Here is a 14660-nt window from a genome sequence, read left to right on the forward strand (position 1 = left end):
TCAAAATTTGTCGACCCCATTGCCCTTGTGTCCCATCCCTTTTTCATTTCATCATTATTTCATGTTCATTTTATCATCAATTTCATGTTCATCGTCTGAATATAGCTGAAATATTGCTGCTCAGATGTTAAACCCCAACAAACATACAAACAAACAAACAACCCCCCCCAAAAAAAGCCCCATAATAAGAATCCGGAATTATTATAACAGACCCTAACTTGTTTCATTCTTAGAATGACTCACCTGGTTTTAAAATAGAAAGCTAGGTTACCAGATATTTGCAGACGAGCTTAGCTTTGACGTGGCATTACCTTTGTTCTTGTCTCTTTGAAGTTAGAAAATGGCTTCAATTAGGTGGCAGTCTATTCTTCTTCTTCCCTTCTGTCTTTCATTGTCATTGGTAAGATCATGCAACGTAATGTAATAGCCTCAAGTTAAATTTATTTTACCGATATTAGCGATATGCTATTGATAGAAACAGGGACTTCATATTACAGGGACTGGGCACTCCTAATAAAGTCTATATTATGTGTGAAAATAACTGTGCCTCCTGGGTCTGGTTAAACTTCAGCCTTTACGATTTACATTTGACATATGCATACTGCCTTACTGGGGGTGGAGGATTATTCAGGAAATATAAGTTGTAAAATTGACAAATTTATAATAACAAAGTTAAGATGAAGATACTGAGGTAGGGTATGTTCTAATAGCACTAAGATATAATAAGAATGACAAAATTAACCAGTTCTATCTTTATTTTTCTCACATATCCAATGCATTACACTGGTACAGAGACAACATACAAATACAAACAAGACTATTTACAATATATACAAACAAATAACACAAAAAGAATGAGAGAGGTTCTGCAGATATCTAGCTAGGAGGGTAAACACATGAGTTTATACATCTAATCAATTTACAAAGCTTCAACATGACTGGTTTTCGTTTGTTTGTAAAAAGTGAACAAAATTTAAGTATATTCGGTCTGTTTGTAAAAGTTTTCGAAATATGTTCTCTGTGTTTATCAGAGAAATAATTACATTCTAAAATGTAGTGGAATTCATCCCCAATACTGTTAGTATTACATAATAGACATATACGGTTTTGTCGCATTACATTTTGCCATCTCCCAGTTTTGATCGGTAGCTTATGATTAGTAGTTCTAAATCTACATGAAACAATAGCATTTTTGATATCTAAAATATTAAAATATTCCTCAAATTTCAATTCGGTTTTAAATATTCGATAATTAGTAGACTTTGGAGATATTTAACAAGAGAATACCAATCATATAGAAATTGGTCAATTAACCTTTGTTTAACTATTGATTTCAACCAGTTTTTATTTATAAAATTCTGTGTTTCCCATATATAATTAAAACCACAAGTATTAAATATATTTTTCACATTTTCAATCCATTTGATTCATACATTTTGATTTGTATTCAGACAATATAATAGATTATATAAAACACGAGAAAATTTTTCTTATTTACGGTTTAGTAATCTAGCCCAAAACATCACTGTTCTGACCTTAATATCAATGTCATTAGGATGTCGGCTTAGTTCCCCATATACCATAAAGCTTGGTGTTGATTGTTTCAAGTTCAAAAGTACTTTACAAAACTTTAAGTGAATTTTCTGTTATAGCTGATTATCGCCAAACCCCCGTATCTCGCAACCGTATAGTAATATCGGCAAAATCATTTTATCGAATAAGTCAAGTTGAAGTTTTACAGACAAGTTATACGTCCTTCCGAATTTTAAAATTTCATACATGGCTATTAAAGCCTTGTCTGCTAGATATTTCTTATTTAGTCCAAAATTTCCAGTTTTTGTAAGTAAGACGCCAAGATAATTAAACTCCTTAACAATTTCTATTTCTATGTTATTACAGCTAAAGTTAATGTTTGGTAGAATTCTACCCATACCAAATATCATTACTTTTGTTTTACCTATATTAACCTTTAATTTCCATTTAGTACAATATTCATAGAAGTAATTGAGTTTGTCTTGGAGATCTGTGGGCGCTTCTGCTAATAGAACGGTATCATCAGCATATAACATAATGAAAATTTTAATGTATGTATCTAATTCATGTTCTATGTTTTCAGTAATGGTATTTAATCCAACAATATTTTTACTGATTAAATAATCTTCTAAGTCATTTAGAAAAATGGAGGATAGAAAAGGAGACAAATTTTCTCCCTGTCTGATGCCATTTTCACAAGGAAAGTAATCTGATTTAAAATTATTATATGAAATACAAGATTTTATACTACTATACATGCTTAGAATCACATTGTACATTTTACCATGAATATTATTAAGTAACATCTTGTAGAAAAGGCCTTCTCTCCACACGGTATCGAAGGCCTTTTCAAAATCTATAAAAGCACAGTACAGTTTCTTTTTCTTACATTTCATAATTTCAAATAACATATACAAAGTAAATATACTGTCAAGAGTTGAATAGTTTTGAAGAAATCCACATTGGTTTTCTTTTATAATACAATACTCATTTGAAAATTCATTTAGTCTATTACACAAAACGGAAGTGAAAAGTTTTCCCAAACAACTAACAATAGTGATTGGTCTGTAATTCTTCAGGTCATTGAAATCACTCTTATTTTTATAAATAGGTTTTATGGTTTCAATAACCCAACTGTTTGGGATCAGTCCTGTGTCAAATATAATATTGAAAAGTTTTTCATATATTCCAATAAACTGGTCCGATATGGATTTAATATATTCATTAACAATATGGTCTTCTCCACAAGCCTTGTCATTTTTAAGTTTTCTAATACAATTGTAAATTTCGTCTCGTGTAATATATGAATTAAGGTCGTTATTAATACGATCTAAATCAGGGTTATCGATATTGGGTAATTCATCTCTGTCGTCATATTGAGGAGCGGTATTCAAATTTTTGAAGAATTCATAAAGTTTTGAAATGTCAATATTTGGTTGACATTTCTTTTTAGAATTTTTCAAAAACCTCCAGAATTCTTTCAAATTGTTAGACTTCATATCATTAATATTTTTTGATAAATTTTTACAATACATCTTATATTTTTCATCCAGAGTCTTTTTATAATGTGCTTCTGCTTGTTTCATATTATAATTACTACAAGACCTATTAGTCTTAAATTTTCTCTTAAGTTTACGAAAATTCTTAAGAGCAAATTTACAATCCACGTCGAACCATGGTTTATTATCCCTGTTATGTTTTTCTTGGGTACTTTTACTACTTCTTATGGGTGTTGTACCAAAAGTAACCTTTCCAGATGAGATAAAAATACCACATAACTCATCTAACAAAGCATCAACTGACATTTAATTTATTACATCTACATTATCATTCACTACACTTAGATTTGATTCTAATTCTCTTACTTTTACACTATCAATATTGTTGAAAAATTCTCCACACTTCAAAGGGTCCCATTTTTTTATTTTAAAGACATCCTTGACTGTAGCATTACCAATATTTTCATGATCTATCATTTGTATAGAGCCATTTTCACCGAGGAGAGACAAAGAAAGAGGCGAATGAATGTCCGACAGTAATTTACTAGACTCCAGTATATCAAAATATACAATTGATCTAAATAAATGTGCAGAACTTATACAATAATCTACTACGCTAGATTCTCTACAAGTAAATTTCTCAATATCTTTATCACCGCCTACTCTACCGTTAACAATAAACAATTTATTACTCTTACATAGATTTAGCAAAAGGCCACCATACTGGTTTTTGCCAATGTCCATACTCTTTATGTGTACAGGGATCGACAAAGATTTTAATATATCTATATCATTATCAACAAATTCTGTAATATTATTATCCCCGTGCTCTCTTTCATTTAATTTGACAAAATCAGCATCTGTACCTGTTCTAGCATTAAAATTCCCTAAAAGGCAGAAATATTCTGTAGAGTTTTGAAAGGATAGATACTCTCTTTCAATTTCAGTAAAAGCTTCATCAGAAGTGTATTTGGTGTATTCTGGGGGTATATAAATAACTCCAACTATTACCGGTTGATCTAACTGAAATAATTTACCATCACACTTAAACCAGAGTACAAATTTACAGTCAGTGTTTTTAAATTCTATCAAATTAGACAGCTCGTTCTTGTAACCAACCATAATACCACCAGACCGCCTATTTGAAATATTTTTCCTATTTTTCATTTTGAATTGATACCCAGAAAAATCTATTGAGTCAAGGTCATCGGTTTTAGTTTCTAATAAACAAATAATATCGTGTTTTCGTATCATATTACCAAATTCCGGATAGTTAAGTCTGGTCCTAATACCACAGCAGTTCAGACATACAATATTTACAGGATCTAAACTCAAATTTCTATTAAAAGGTCTATCCACACTACTACTAATACATGTACTATCAGTAACACTATTACATTCAGTACAATTAGAAATATTTAAATCTAAATTAACACTTTCGTGACTTGTGTCCTCCACAGGTTCTATGTTATTACTATTGAGATTACTAACATAAAATTCATATGTAACATTATAATATTCACATACTTCATTTAGAACTAGAAAATAATCATGTAAATTTTCCTCAATCCACAAACTACATGTCATATAATCAGATTTTGTTCTAAATAAAGCCTGATAAAAATCAAAAATACATTTATTATATTTTTCTTCAGCGTTTACTACATCATTATGATCTGATAATATATAGTTGTTTGAAGAATTCGCATTTTCATTTAAAGAATTATTAATACAAAAACAGTTTTTACTCTTAGAATATGTTTCATTTACACCTGGATTTAATAGCTTTTTATTAGTGTCCTTTAAAGAATTTTCATTTTATTCCACACACAAATATTGATCATTCACATTGTCATACTTATTTGAAATAATATTTTCCAAGTTTCTGTTTCCCCCCAAGGCGGTCCTAATAACTATTTGTCCCACTAGTCTGAGGTGAAGAGTCCGAACTTGGTCGTTGTCTCTTGAAAGGCCTCTCATGTTCTCTCGGTGTTTTTAATAATGTATCACGGTAGCTAATTGTCCGCTGTGGAGTAGTGTTTGTTCTTTCATCTGGTGGATGGTACAACTTGCCATCAATGAAGAGTTTATCTCTTACAAGTACAGTTTGTTTACCGTTTCATCTTGCTTCTTTCTGCACAGAATAAAGCTTTTTACGTCTATTCTCAATGACTAACGGGAATTGTTCGTGAATACCAAATGGCGATCCTTTTAACCAAGTAGCGTTATCCAATACCAGCCTCAAATCCTTGTGATAAAGGAACCTTGCAACAATTGGTCTTGGTCTGTTATTCACCCGCTTGCCGAACCTGTACACGTTCCCAAACTCAATATGATGGCTTATACCTAGCTGCTCATGTATAAATTGGCGAAGTTTCTGTATTTTGCTCTGCCAAGTTACTAAACACTAGATTGTTCTTCATAGAACGACACTGTAAATCAAGAACAGTATCTTCTAGCTTTTCAATAGATGACTTTAGGGTTTGTAATTCTAAGGATTCAGTAACTGGCTGAACAACTGGCTGAACAATTGGAGTATGTCCTAGCTTTTGTACTCTGTTGTCTAGGTGAATAATGTTTCTTGTATTTGTTTTAATTTACTTATCTGCTTTGTCAAATAGATTACTAACTCCCTGGCAACTCATCTCACATTCAGATACTTTGGTTTTTATTTCACTTGTTTGTTTTTCTAATTCTGTAACCCTAGAAGACACAGACAATATAGACTGTTTTAGCTCTTCTACACTTTTATCTAGGTTAGATTCCATTCTTTTCATGCTAGATTCAATGTTTATAACTATCTGTAGTATCATGTTAAGAATGGCATTGGAACTTGGATTGTCATCATGTGTCGCCTCCCTAATTTACGACTTTCCGCTATGAGAGTGGACGTTTCATTCAAAGACATTGCTGGTTTCTGATTGGTCAACACTAAGGGTCAGTGGGTTATATTTACTATGTATTTACTATGTAACAGCTGTAATTACTACGGGTCCAAAGTCCAAGTTAATCAATCGTGTCATGAACTGTTTTCAATATTGTAAATACTGTCAATAGCCAAAGGGAATGTTCAGGCCTGGTCACAATGAATATAAACAGTTCTTTGTATTAAAATACATTTGAGAATGGACGAAGGAGTTACAAAAATCAAGATTTTTTCAGCTCAATACGTAATACAGATAATAATATTTACAGCTGCGAATTGTCAAAGCATAATCCAAAATTGAACTATCCGAAATCCTTAAATTTCATCAGAAGAAAATAACACTTCATTTTGTCTCTATCACGTGACCTCTCCTCTCCAGTTAAAACAAATTATTACATACTATTTATCAGTAATTGCCACAATTTGGTCAACTTATGTGAAATATTTCAATCTCATTATTGTGTAATAAAAATTATATCATTTTAAAGAAATTTCTTTAATCTTTTAATTGATGATAAATTCATATGGTTATACAAACAGAAATACACAATGATTAACAGCTTATACTGGGGTATAGTTTATGAAAATGAAAATTTTTATATTTCTTGCTCAAGAGATAGGTACATTCATTTAGTCATCATTTTATTGTTTTTCAAAGCACACTTATTAGAAATAGCCATTTCCATTCAGCAGATTTTTCTCTTTCATTTGATATTAATTTATTTTTTATAAATGCAATATTTTCCAGAAACATTCAATGACAAATCATACTTTTTGAGCCTTTAAAAAACAATTTTTTGCTTATTTGAACAAAGCTGTCAGTGTCCAAGTTTTATCACAGTTCACCAGCTATTTCAAGCTGATAATGAAAGTGTGGTAACCCAATAAATGTCTTGTTAGAGGTTATTGATGATGGTCATTTAGGTACACTAGAAGTGGAATGTTATCAAAACAAAAACTTGTAAAGTTGCAATATTTTTTTTTTTACATGTATATACATGTATTTGACTTTTTAATACCGGTACACATAATTGTTTTTGAGTAAATGGGTATATTATGTGTATACCTGTGTAAAATGTAAGCCGACATATTTTGCATTTGGTGTGTTTATATCTGCATGTATGTGAACTCTGCAAATTCATGCTTCCTTGGTGAATATTTGAAAACCCGTTTCTTTGTTGTTATTTTTTTCCACATTTCATGGAAAAATAAGAAGTATCTTTCTGTGCTTAGCAATGTCTGTAGACACATTTGAAATGTGATATTATGAATTGTCCAAAACAACACAATTTTATCAGTGCAGTGTAAGTGACAAGGTACTTAACTTTTTAATGCTTCAGTAACATCTAGAAACCAATTATCAGTGGTAACACATTCAATGATTTGTCATTCCTCCTGGTGGAAGTTCTTGGGGTTTAAAAGATCTAATTTTTAAATGGAAAATATTTATACATGTGCTCCTCTGATTTTAAATAAACCATAAATATATGTTGCCATTCTCCAATTGTTTATCTTTGATTTGGGACATCACTCATCAAAATCCATCCAGTGGTTTTTACAAACACCCTTAGCAAAGTTATCCTATTTTCAACGAAGAAATTTGAGAAAATTTGATCTAATTAACAGCCAAATAGCAAAGGCAGTGTTCTATATAGATTATCACAAATGACTTCTCCCTCTATTATACACTCCTTGATAGAACCAAGTATATGTTGCCCTGCACTCTCTTTTTTATGACATGAGTCATATGAAGTATTATTTACATTAATTATATATCTTTATTATGACATTTCAATCATTTGCCAATAAGGCCAAGGCTGTACTGGTCAGAGAGTAGTCTCACCATTCCAAGACAGAATCAATTTTCGCCATTCGGATCACCAAAATTTTTTTCCTCAACCAAATTCATTTATGAGAGATAAATACCAGTAAGCTGTTAGACGTTTTGTCTAAAATTTGGGGCATGAACTTGTTTCACAGGAGAGGATGAAAAATCAGTTGGCGAAAATTACTTGCCGGCAAGATCTACTCCTTGACCAGTAATTACAAAGCTTTCAAGATACAAATGCGTGAGATCTTGCAAATTTTGGGGATCAAAAAGAAAAAAAATTACCAAATGAGTTTAAAATGAGTCTCAGTCTCGCACAGAAAGTTGAGAAATGCAGCATAAAAGCTTTTACAAAAGATAAACATGCAAAATTAGAATGATAGAAATAGCTTTCTGTACAACAGAATGATTTAATCGTTTGAAATTAATCAAAAACCAACTTTCGAATTTGAGAAAGGACGCATTTGTGGTATGAAATGGGAGAACATTTTTAGGAAGTAAAATTTGTCATGTGCCACCCACTGCCTGGTTTATGCGTGGACACCCTATCAAAAACTTAATCATTCACAGTAATTAGATGCATATATTTAAGATGTTGAATACTTTAGCTTAGAAACCAGTTTCCTCATACTCTATCCATGGCACAATTATAAGTCAGATGAAATGAAAGCTTGACAACAGTCTTTTGAGATTGCTGTAATATAAGGAATCTGTAGGCTGTGACAATATGTAGTATTACATACTGTTAATCTTTGGAACAGCTAATGTGGGAGATTCTCCCCTGTTGTCACACTTATGTGTAAAAATTCAACTACTTGGTATTTTTCAGTTCACAGAAAATATAGTAATTTTAATCAAAAACATCCCACAAAGCTTTAACATTTCTATGTTGTAGATTTAAAATTGTTCACCTTTATGTGGACTGGTGATTATGGTATTGTACATGTACTATGTAACTCAATACTACAATATCGCCAGTGTTTGGGTATATAGAAACAGCATCCCAACCTCTTACAGTGTAGGGTTGTTGTATAATTTCCAGATACATACTTACTAACTGTAAATTCAGCAATTATTGTGATGATTTTATTATTGTCAAAAATGTGACTGACTTTAAATTACTCTAATAAAACTCTCATTGTGGAATTTTTAACATGATTAACAAGAGATTTTTTTATCAAAATTGCTAAAAAACTTAAACTTTACATTACAGGCAGGTGACCTGACAGTTACAAAGAAAGTTTTCCTTGATGTGTCAATAGGAGGGGCACCAGCTGAAAGGATTGTAATTGGTTTGTTTGGAGAGGCTGTACCTAAAAGTACTGAAAACTTTGCAGCACTAGCATCCCACAGTCATGGTTTTGGTTACAAAGGCAGCAAATTTCACAGAGTCATTGAAAATTTCATGCTTCAAGGTACACAAACTTGATAGTCAATTGGTCAGTTGTAACTTAAATACCATAAAGAAAAGGTTTGGAGAAATTGGTTTTGGGTAAGCGTATGGGGTTGAGTGGCAGGACAGCCTACCTGCGTTGTAGTAGGTAGTGAGATTTAAATAGTCAGTTAATTGATTTGGCTAAAGGATTAATTCTTTAGCTGAATCAGTTTGTCGCTGGCTTGTCACCGAGCGGTCTAGGGTTCAATTCTCAGTGGCGGAGTATAATTTTGTGAGTCAAATCATGCTCTCCTGTTACAGTTGTAATCAGTGTAATGTCTGATGTTTAAAATCATGATTGTTTTTAAAAGATGATTTGTTAATGAAGATAGTATTGCTAATCAAAGAATGCATTTAGATCCATGTTACATTTTCTGGTAGATATACATAATGTAGCTGTAATCTCAACATAATACTAATATTTTGACTAGATCTAAAGGCAATGGCTGTTGTTGCATATAAGTTTGATAAATAAATGTAAAACAACATTATTTAGGTGGAGATTTTGAGTCTGGTAATGGTTTTGGTGGCAAGAGTATCTATGGCAAAACATTTGCCGATGAGAACTTCAACCTGAAGCACTATGGTCCAGGATGGGTCAGCATGGCAAACTCTGGTAAGTTGAGTAAAAGAAGAGGAGAGTGAAAGAAAATATTAAGGAATGTTTTATAGTAATTTAATAGAGTTTTATTTATCTATTGTAATACTATTTTTAAAATACTAGTTAATAAGTGTCTGTCTCATTAACATTCAGATAATGGGTAAAACATGGTATAAAAAAATCCACAATTTTTAAAGTGACTATTTGCACCATTGGAATTGAAGGAAATAAGGCAAAATTTTCCATATCATTTTGGTAAACTGCTTTCATTGAAATGCACTGGAAATGATTATTTCAAGGGCATATAATTCTTCATTTTTCATAGATTCTAATCTCTGTCAGGTGATTGTTGTTTAATCAATGAAAGACCCCTGAAGTTAGCTGTATTGCTGGCTGTTTTACTAACAACCAACAAAAATTGGTAACCAAAAATCAATTTAACAGCTGTGCATTTGCTCATAGAACAATCACAGAGAAAAAAGACTAATAGGAGTAGCCTTCTATGCTAACACAAGTTTGTAAAAAACAATTATTTAATGTTATTTAATCTTGCAATCACAGTCTTCAAACATAAACACAAGGTGTTGTATTGTAATTTGTGTACATGTACATATTTTAGCCATGCCCATAATTATCTCCATAAATTTATACAAGATAACTATGAAGCAGGGATTTCTGGGGCGAATCCAGATACTTTGAGAAGGAGGGGTGTCAGCTGGGGTTCCTCAGAAAAGGGAGGGGGTGCTAGGACATTATTTGCAAATTTTTTGTTAATTTTACACATAAAAAGGAAGGGTGCCAACCCCCTGCACCCTCCCCCTGGATCTGCCACTGGGTTCCCCATATATTAAGTGTGACACCCTACCTGAAATGGCACAATAGGGATAAATTATAATTAAAAAAATTCCTTAAATATATGTGACATAAAATAATATGCTGGTATGTTTTATTTTCAATTTACAGGTCCAGACACAAATGGTTCACAATTCTTCATAACAACAGCAGAAACCCCTTGGTTAAATGGAGCCCATGTCGTCTTTGGTAAAGTTTTACAAGGGATGGATGTTGTCAGAAAAATTGAAGCAGTGCCCAAAAACTCAGCTGATCAGCCAATCAATGAGGTTATAATTACAGATTGTGGTGTATTGACAGACCCTTTTACTCCGTATGATGAAACACCAACAGGGGTCCAAGGTTAAACTAACCAGTTGAATAACACTGCCTTTCAGATCTGCTACCTTATCACTTCTTTGAAGACACTATATTTCTTTTTTGTTTTGTTAAATCACTATTAATCACAAGAGAGAATAATTTTTTGGTACATGTATGTAAATCATGGTTTTAAACTTCAATTTAATTTTTGATTGTTGTTTTCTTTCACATTGTTTTTTATTTTCAGTATTATATGTTCAGTGATTGGGATTTAAAATTTTGAGAATTAGCTATTTCTGATGATTTTCTGAATTTGATAGATCATTTTTTGTAGAAAAAAACATCTGATTCAGATTTTCATTTGGAATGTGGTAAATGGTGCATGAACCCTCTAATCTCAATGACAACATTACATTAGTATCTTTAATTGTTTTTGTTATGACTTTCTAGTCATGTTTTACCAAAGAAGTGCTTCTTATTTTTTCTCTTTTATAACATATTTTACTGCAGTATTGTAAAAACAGAGTTAGAAATTAAAATTTGAAGTGCCTTTAATCTTTTGATTAAGGTTGTACTAAAATTGGCATAAGTATAAACTTATACGGTTAAATAGTTTTGTAACTCAGGGTATAAGAAAACATTGTTCAAAGTTTAGTGCATTGATTTGTTGCAACCAATTGTATTCTGTATTTTCAAATGATCATATTGAAGGTTATAAACTTTTTCCTGTCAATATTTAAATTTACTGTTCCTTTAAAGTGCTAGGTAATTTGCATAACTTTTTGAAGTAGAATATGAATCAGTTTAGTATGACTTTGATATCCTATGAGGTACAAGTTTGGGGTCCATAATTTTTTTAATGGTGGGGGAGGGGGTTTACAGGTTATTGTTGGCATTTTTGCTTAAAGATAATGCTCAGTGTTAACGAAGTTCTCCAACAAAAAGGGCCTCAAACATGGACAGGAACCCCCTTCCCCTGCCTACTGAGCTGTTTTAGTTTGAGTAGAATAGATTCATTCATTGATGTCTTCTGTAGTTAAGTGTTTGAAATGTGTATTTTGACAGTTTATACAAGATACACTTAGTGTATTATAAAAGCTTGGTTTTTTTTGCATTTGTTTGTTTTCTGAACACATTGTTGCATTACCAATGCACTCAAGAGTTTCAATGTACATCTTAGAAAGAGCTATATTATATTAATCATATTTAACTTCAAACTAAATACTGCTACTGTGTCTATTTCCCCTGTCTGAATGGGAATACAGTTCATGAAGATTTCTGCACTGTGGTTTACTCTTGAAGTTACTGTTCCATTTCCAGAATTTTTCCTTTTTGAAAAAAGGTTGGACAATTCCTGGCCTATGATGACCTGTGCTAGCTTAAACTAATGTCAGTTGAACATATACACATTTCATTTTTTTTCAAATCAATCAAAGCATATCATATGTGCTTTAACATATTGAATATTTTGGTATAAAAACAAATGTACATGTTCTGTATTATGTTGACAATGGGCATTTCTTTTAATTTAAAAAGTGTTTTATCAAAAATGCATGTGTTCACACAACTCCAAGTGTTCATAAATATATAAAAGTATATGTATGTGTATGTACATAATGCATTCACATATTGAAATTAATTTTAAGTGCCAAATGATTTGTAATTTTTATTAAATTATTTAATTCAAGAATAGATTGTGTGCATAATATATCATATTTGACTTATTCCTTGTAGGATTATTTTGAAAATTTGATTAACCTCAGGTCTTTTTAAACTGAAAAAACAACATATTTTTAAGTACAGCACTGCCTTTAAACCAGGCAGAAGCTTGTGATTTATAGTGATTCATGCATTTATTAATCCCAAATATTTTTTATTGGAAATCCTTCAGTAGGCATTATAGAAACTGCATTAAAAAAGATAAGTGCAAAGTTGTCCACTGGAGATATTGAAAAACACTTAAAATTTGGTTACAATCTACTACAGAAAAGTATGGGAAAATAACATGCCAGATTTTTTTCTATAATCAGTCAAAATTTATTTCATGATATATGTAGCAGATCTAAGACAACAAACATGGGAAAAATTTGTTTTTAGGATGTAATGAATGTATTTGAACAGTTTCATTGATTATCTTGAGATATGATGAATCACCCCCTGCCTGGTTTTTAGACAGAACCATATTTTACTGGTGCTTACTTAAGTGATTTTGATTTATTAGTTTATGGAGTAAGAATTAAAAATCAAATTTATGAAAAAAATCTTGTACAGTGTACCTGCACTAAGCAGTATGTACATGTAATAAAAAGGTCTTTCTTGGTAGTGTTGCTTTTTTTAATACCAGCTCAACAAGTCAGATCTTATCTGCTTCTCAGAGATTTTCCTGTGATGTGTCAGTCCCTGTAAGAATCAGGCAGTTGGTTAAACATGGTATGAAAAAAACCAATCATTTTGTTAATGTAATTTAACTAATTGCACCATTAGAATCAAGGTAAACAGACATGATTTTCCATATCATGCTGGACCATTGATTTACAATTTCATTGACATGCACTGAAAATGAACATGTCAAGAGCAGATAACATAACTGTCAAAAAACCTCATTTTTCTAAGATTCTATTGAAAAATTTCTGCACAAAGCCAGTGATGCAGAGATCAAATAATGTTTTTTTTCAAAAATAGAAAGCATCTTTGAGTGAAATTACATTGTCAGATTAGTGGAGTTTTGACATGCATGTTTCTGATTTTTCCCGTTTTGCCTGATTCTTGCAAACACTCACACTTAATTATGAAAGTGCTTCCATACCATATTTTTTACCTTCAACACAATAAAATCAGACATGATTGTAAGAGGTACAGCAAGGAGATAGAAATTTGCCAAAATTTGAAGTCAAAGTACAGTAAAAAGGATCTGGTACATGCATTTGCACACTATTTGTGACATCACTATTAAGAGTCCATAGTGAAATACATGAATTTACAATTATCATTTTGCGCAGAATGACCCCAGATCTGTCTCTGAATAACCATTTGACATCAACAAAACAATGTAATTTTAAATTGTGACATCATTGATCCTTCAATTGAAGGAGAATTCAGTAAGAAAACAATGGGAAAATATATTATTTTCCTCAATGGTGTCCACATGTGTAAATACATCTATTGAAAATGAAAACACTAAGTGTTTATAAACAGAAATAACTGATTTAAACATGGATGTGACTATAAATAAAAAAACATGATTAATAAAATGATATAAAAATTTACTTCTTTATACCATGGCATGGGTGAAAATGATGTTAGAAAGATGAAATGCTGGTGGCCTTTGTAGGTCTCGCAACTGGATGTTGATGTTTGAAGTTAAACACAGATTAGTAGTAGAGCTATCATTTCTCCAGATGAGTAATATGTTCTTTCCTTTTCTTTCCATCTGTGTTGTTTTCGGATGGACAGTCATCCAACACACTTTACCACATCCACTGGCTTCACTTGACCTGCTGAAGTACTGCTCCAAATAGTGTTGGAGGATCCCAGACTGTGGTATGTTGCGGTATGGAAGTTTCTTTACCATTATTTCTTTGTCATCACAATATAAGTTCATGGTCAGTTCTAATTTGATTAGTTATTTTCTGATGCTTTTGATATTGATTTCACTGTCCTGGTAGCCGCTACGTTTGATCAATAAT

At 31.6% G+C, this 14660-nt stretch overlaps 1 protein-coding gene across 1 annotated transcript; it reads left to right on the top strand.

Annotated features, from left to right (window-relative positions):
- Positions 1 to 276: 276 nt before the first annotated feature.
- On the top strand, positions 277 to 13296 carry LOC148626551 (peptidyl-prolyl cis-trans isomerase 6-like). The gene is made up of 4 exons (XM_088570636.1): positions 277 to 400; positions 9000 to 9201; positions 9718 to 9837; positions 10786 to 13296. Exons 1-4 carry the CDS (start codon positions 341 to 343, stop codon positions 11019 to 11021), a joined length of 618 nt encoding a protein of 205 aa, XP_088426762.1. The 5' UTR covers positions 277 to 340; the 3' UTR covers positions 11022 to 13296.
- Positions 13297 to 14660: the final 1364 nt, after the last annotated feature.

This window comes from Perna viridis, chromosome 2 (assembly GCF_037379345.1).
Source record: "Perna viridis isolate PV_CMFRI_1.1 ecotype Kerala chromosome 2, ASM3737934v1, whole genome shotgun sequence".
Classification (NCBI taxonomy): domain Eukaryota; kingdom Metazoa; phylum Mollusca; class Bivalvia; order Mytilida; family Mytilidae; genus Perna; species Perna viridis.

Coding starts and splice junctions, on each gene's coding strand:
- LOC148626551 (XM_088570636.1), top strand. CDS start 341: ATGGCTTCAATTAGGTGGCAGTCTATTCTTCTTCTTCCCTTCTGTCTT. Junction 9,202..9,717: donor TGAAAATTTCATGCTTCAAG/GTACACAAACTT, acceptor AACATTATTTAG/GTGGAGATTTTGAGTCTGGT. Junction 9,838..10,785: donor GGTCAGCATGGCAAACTCTG/GTAAGTTGAGTA, acceptor TTCAATTTACAG/GTCCAGACACAAATGGTTCA.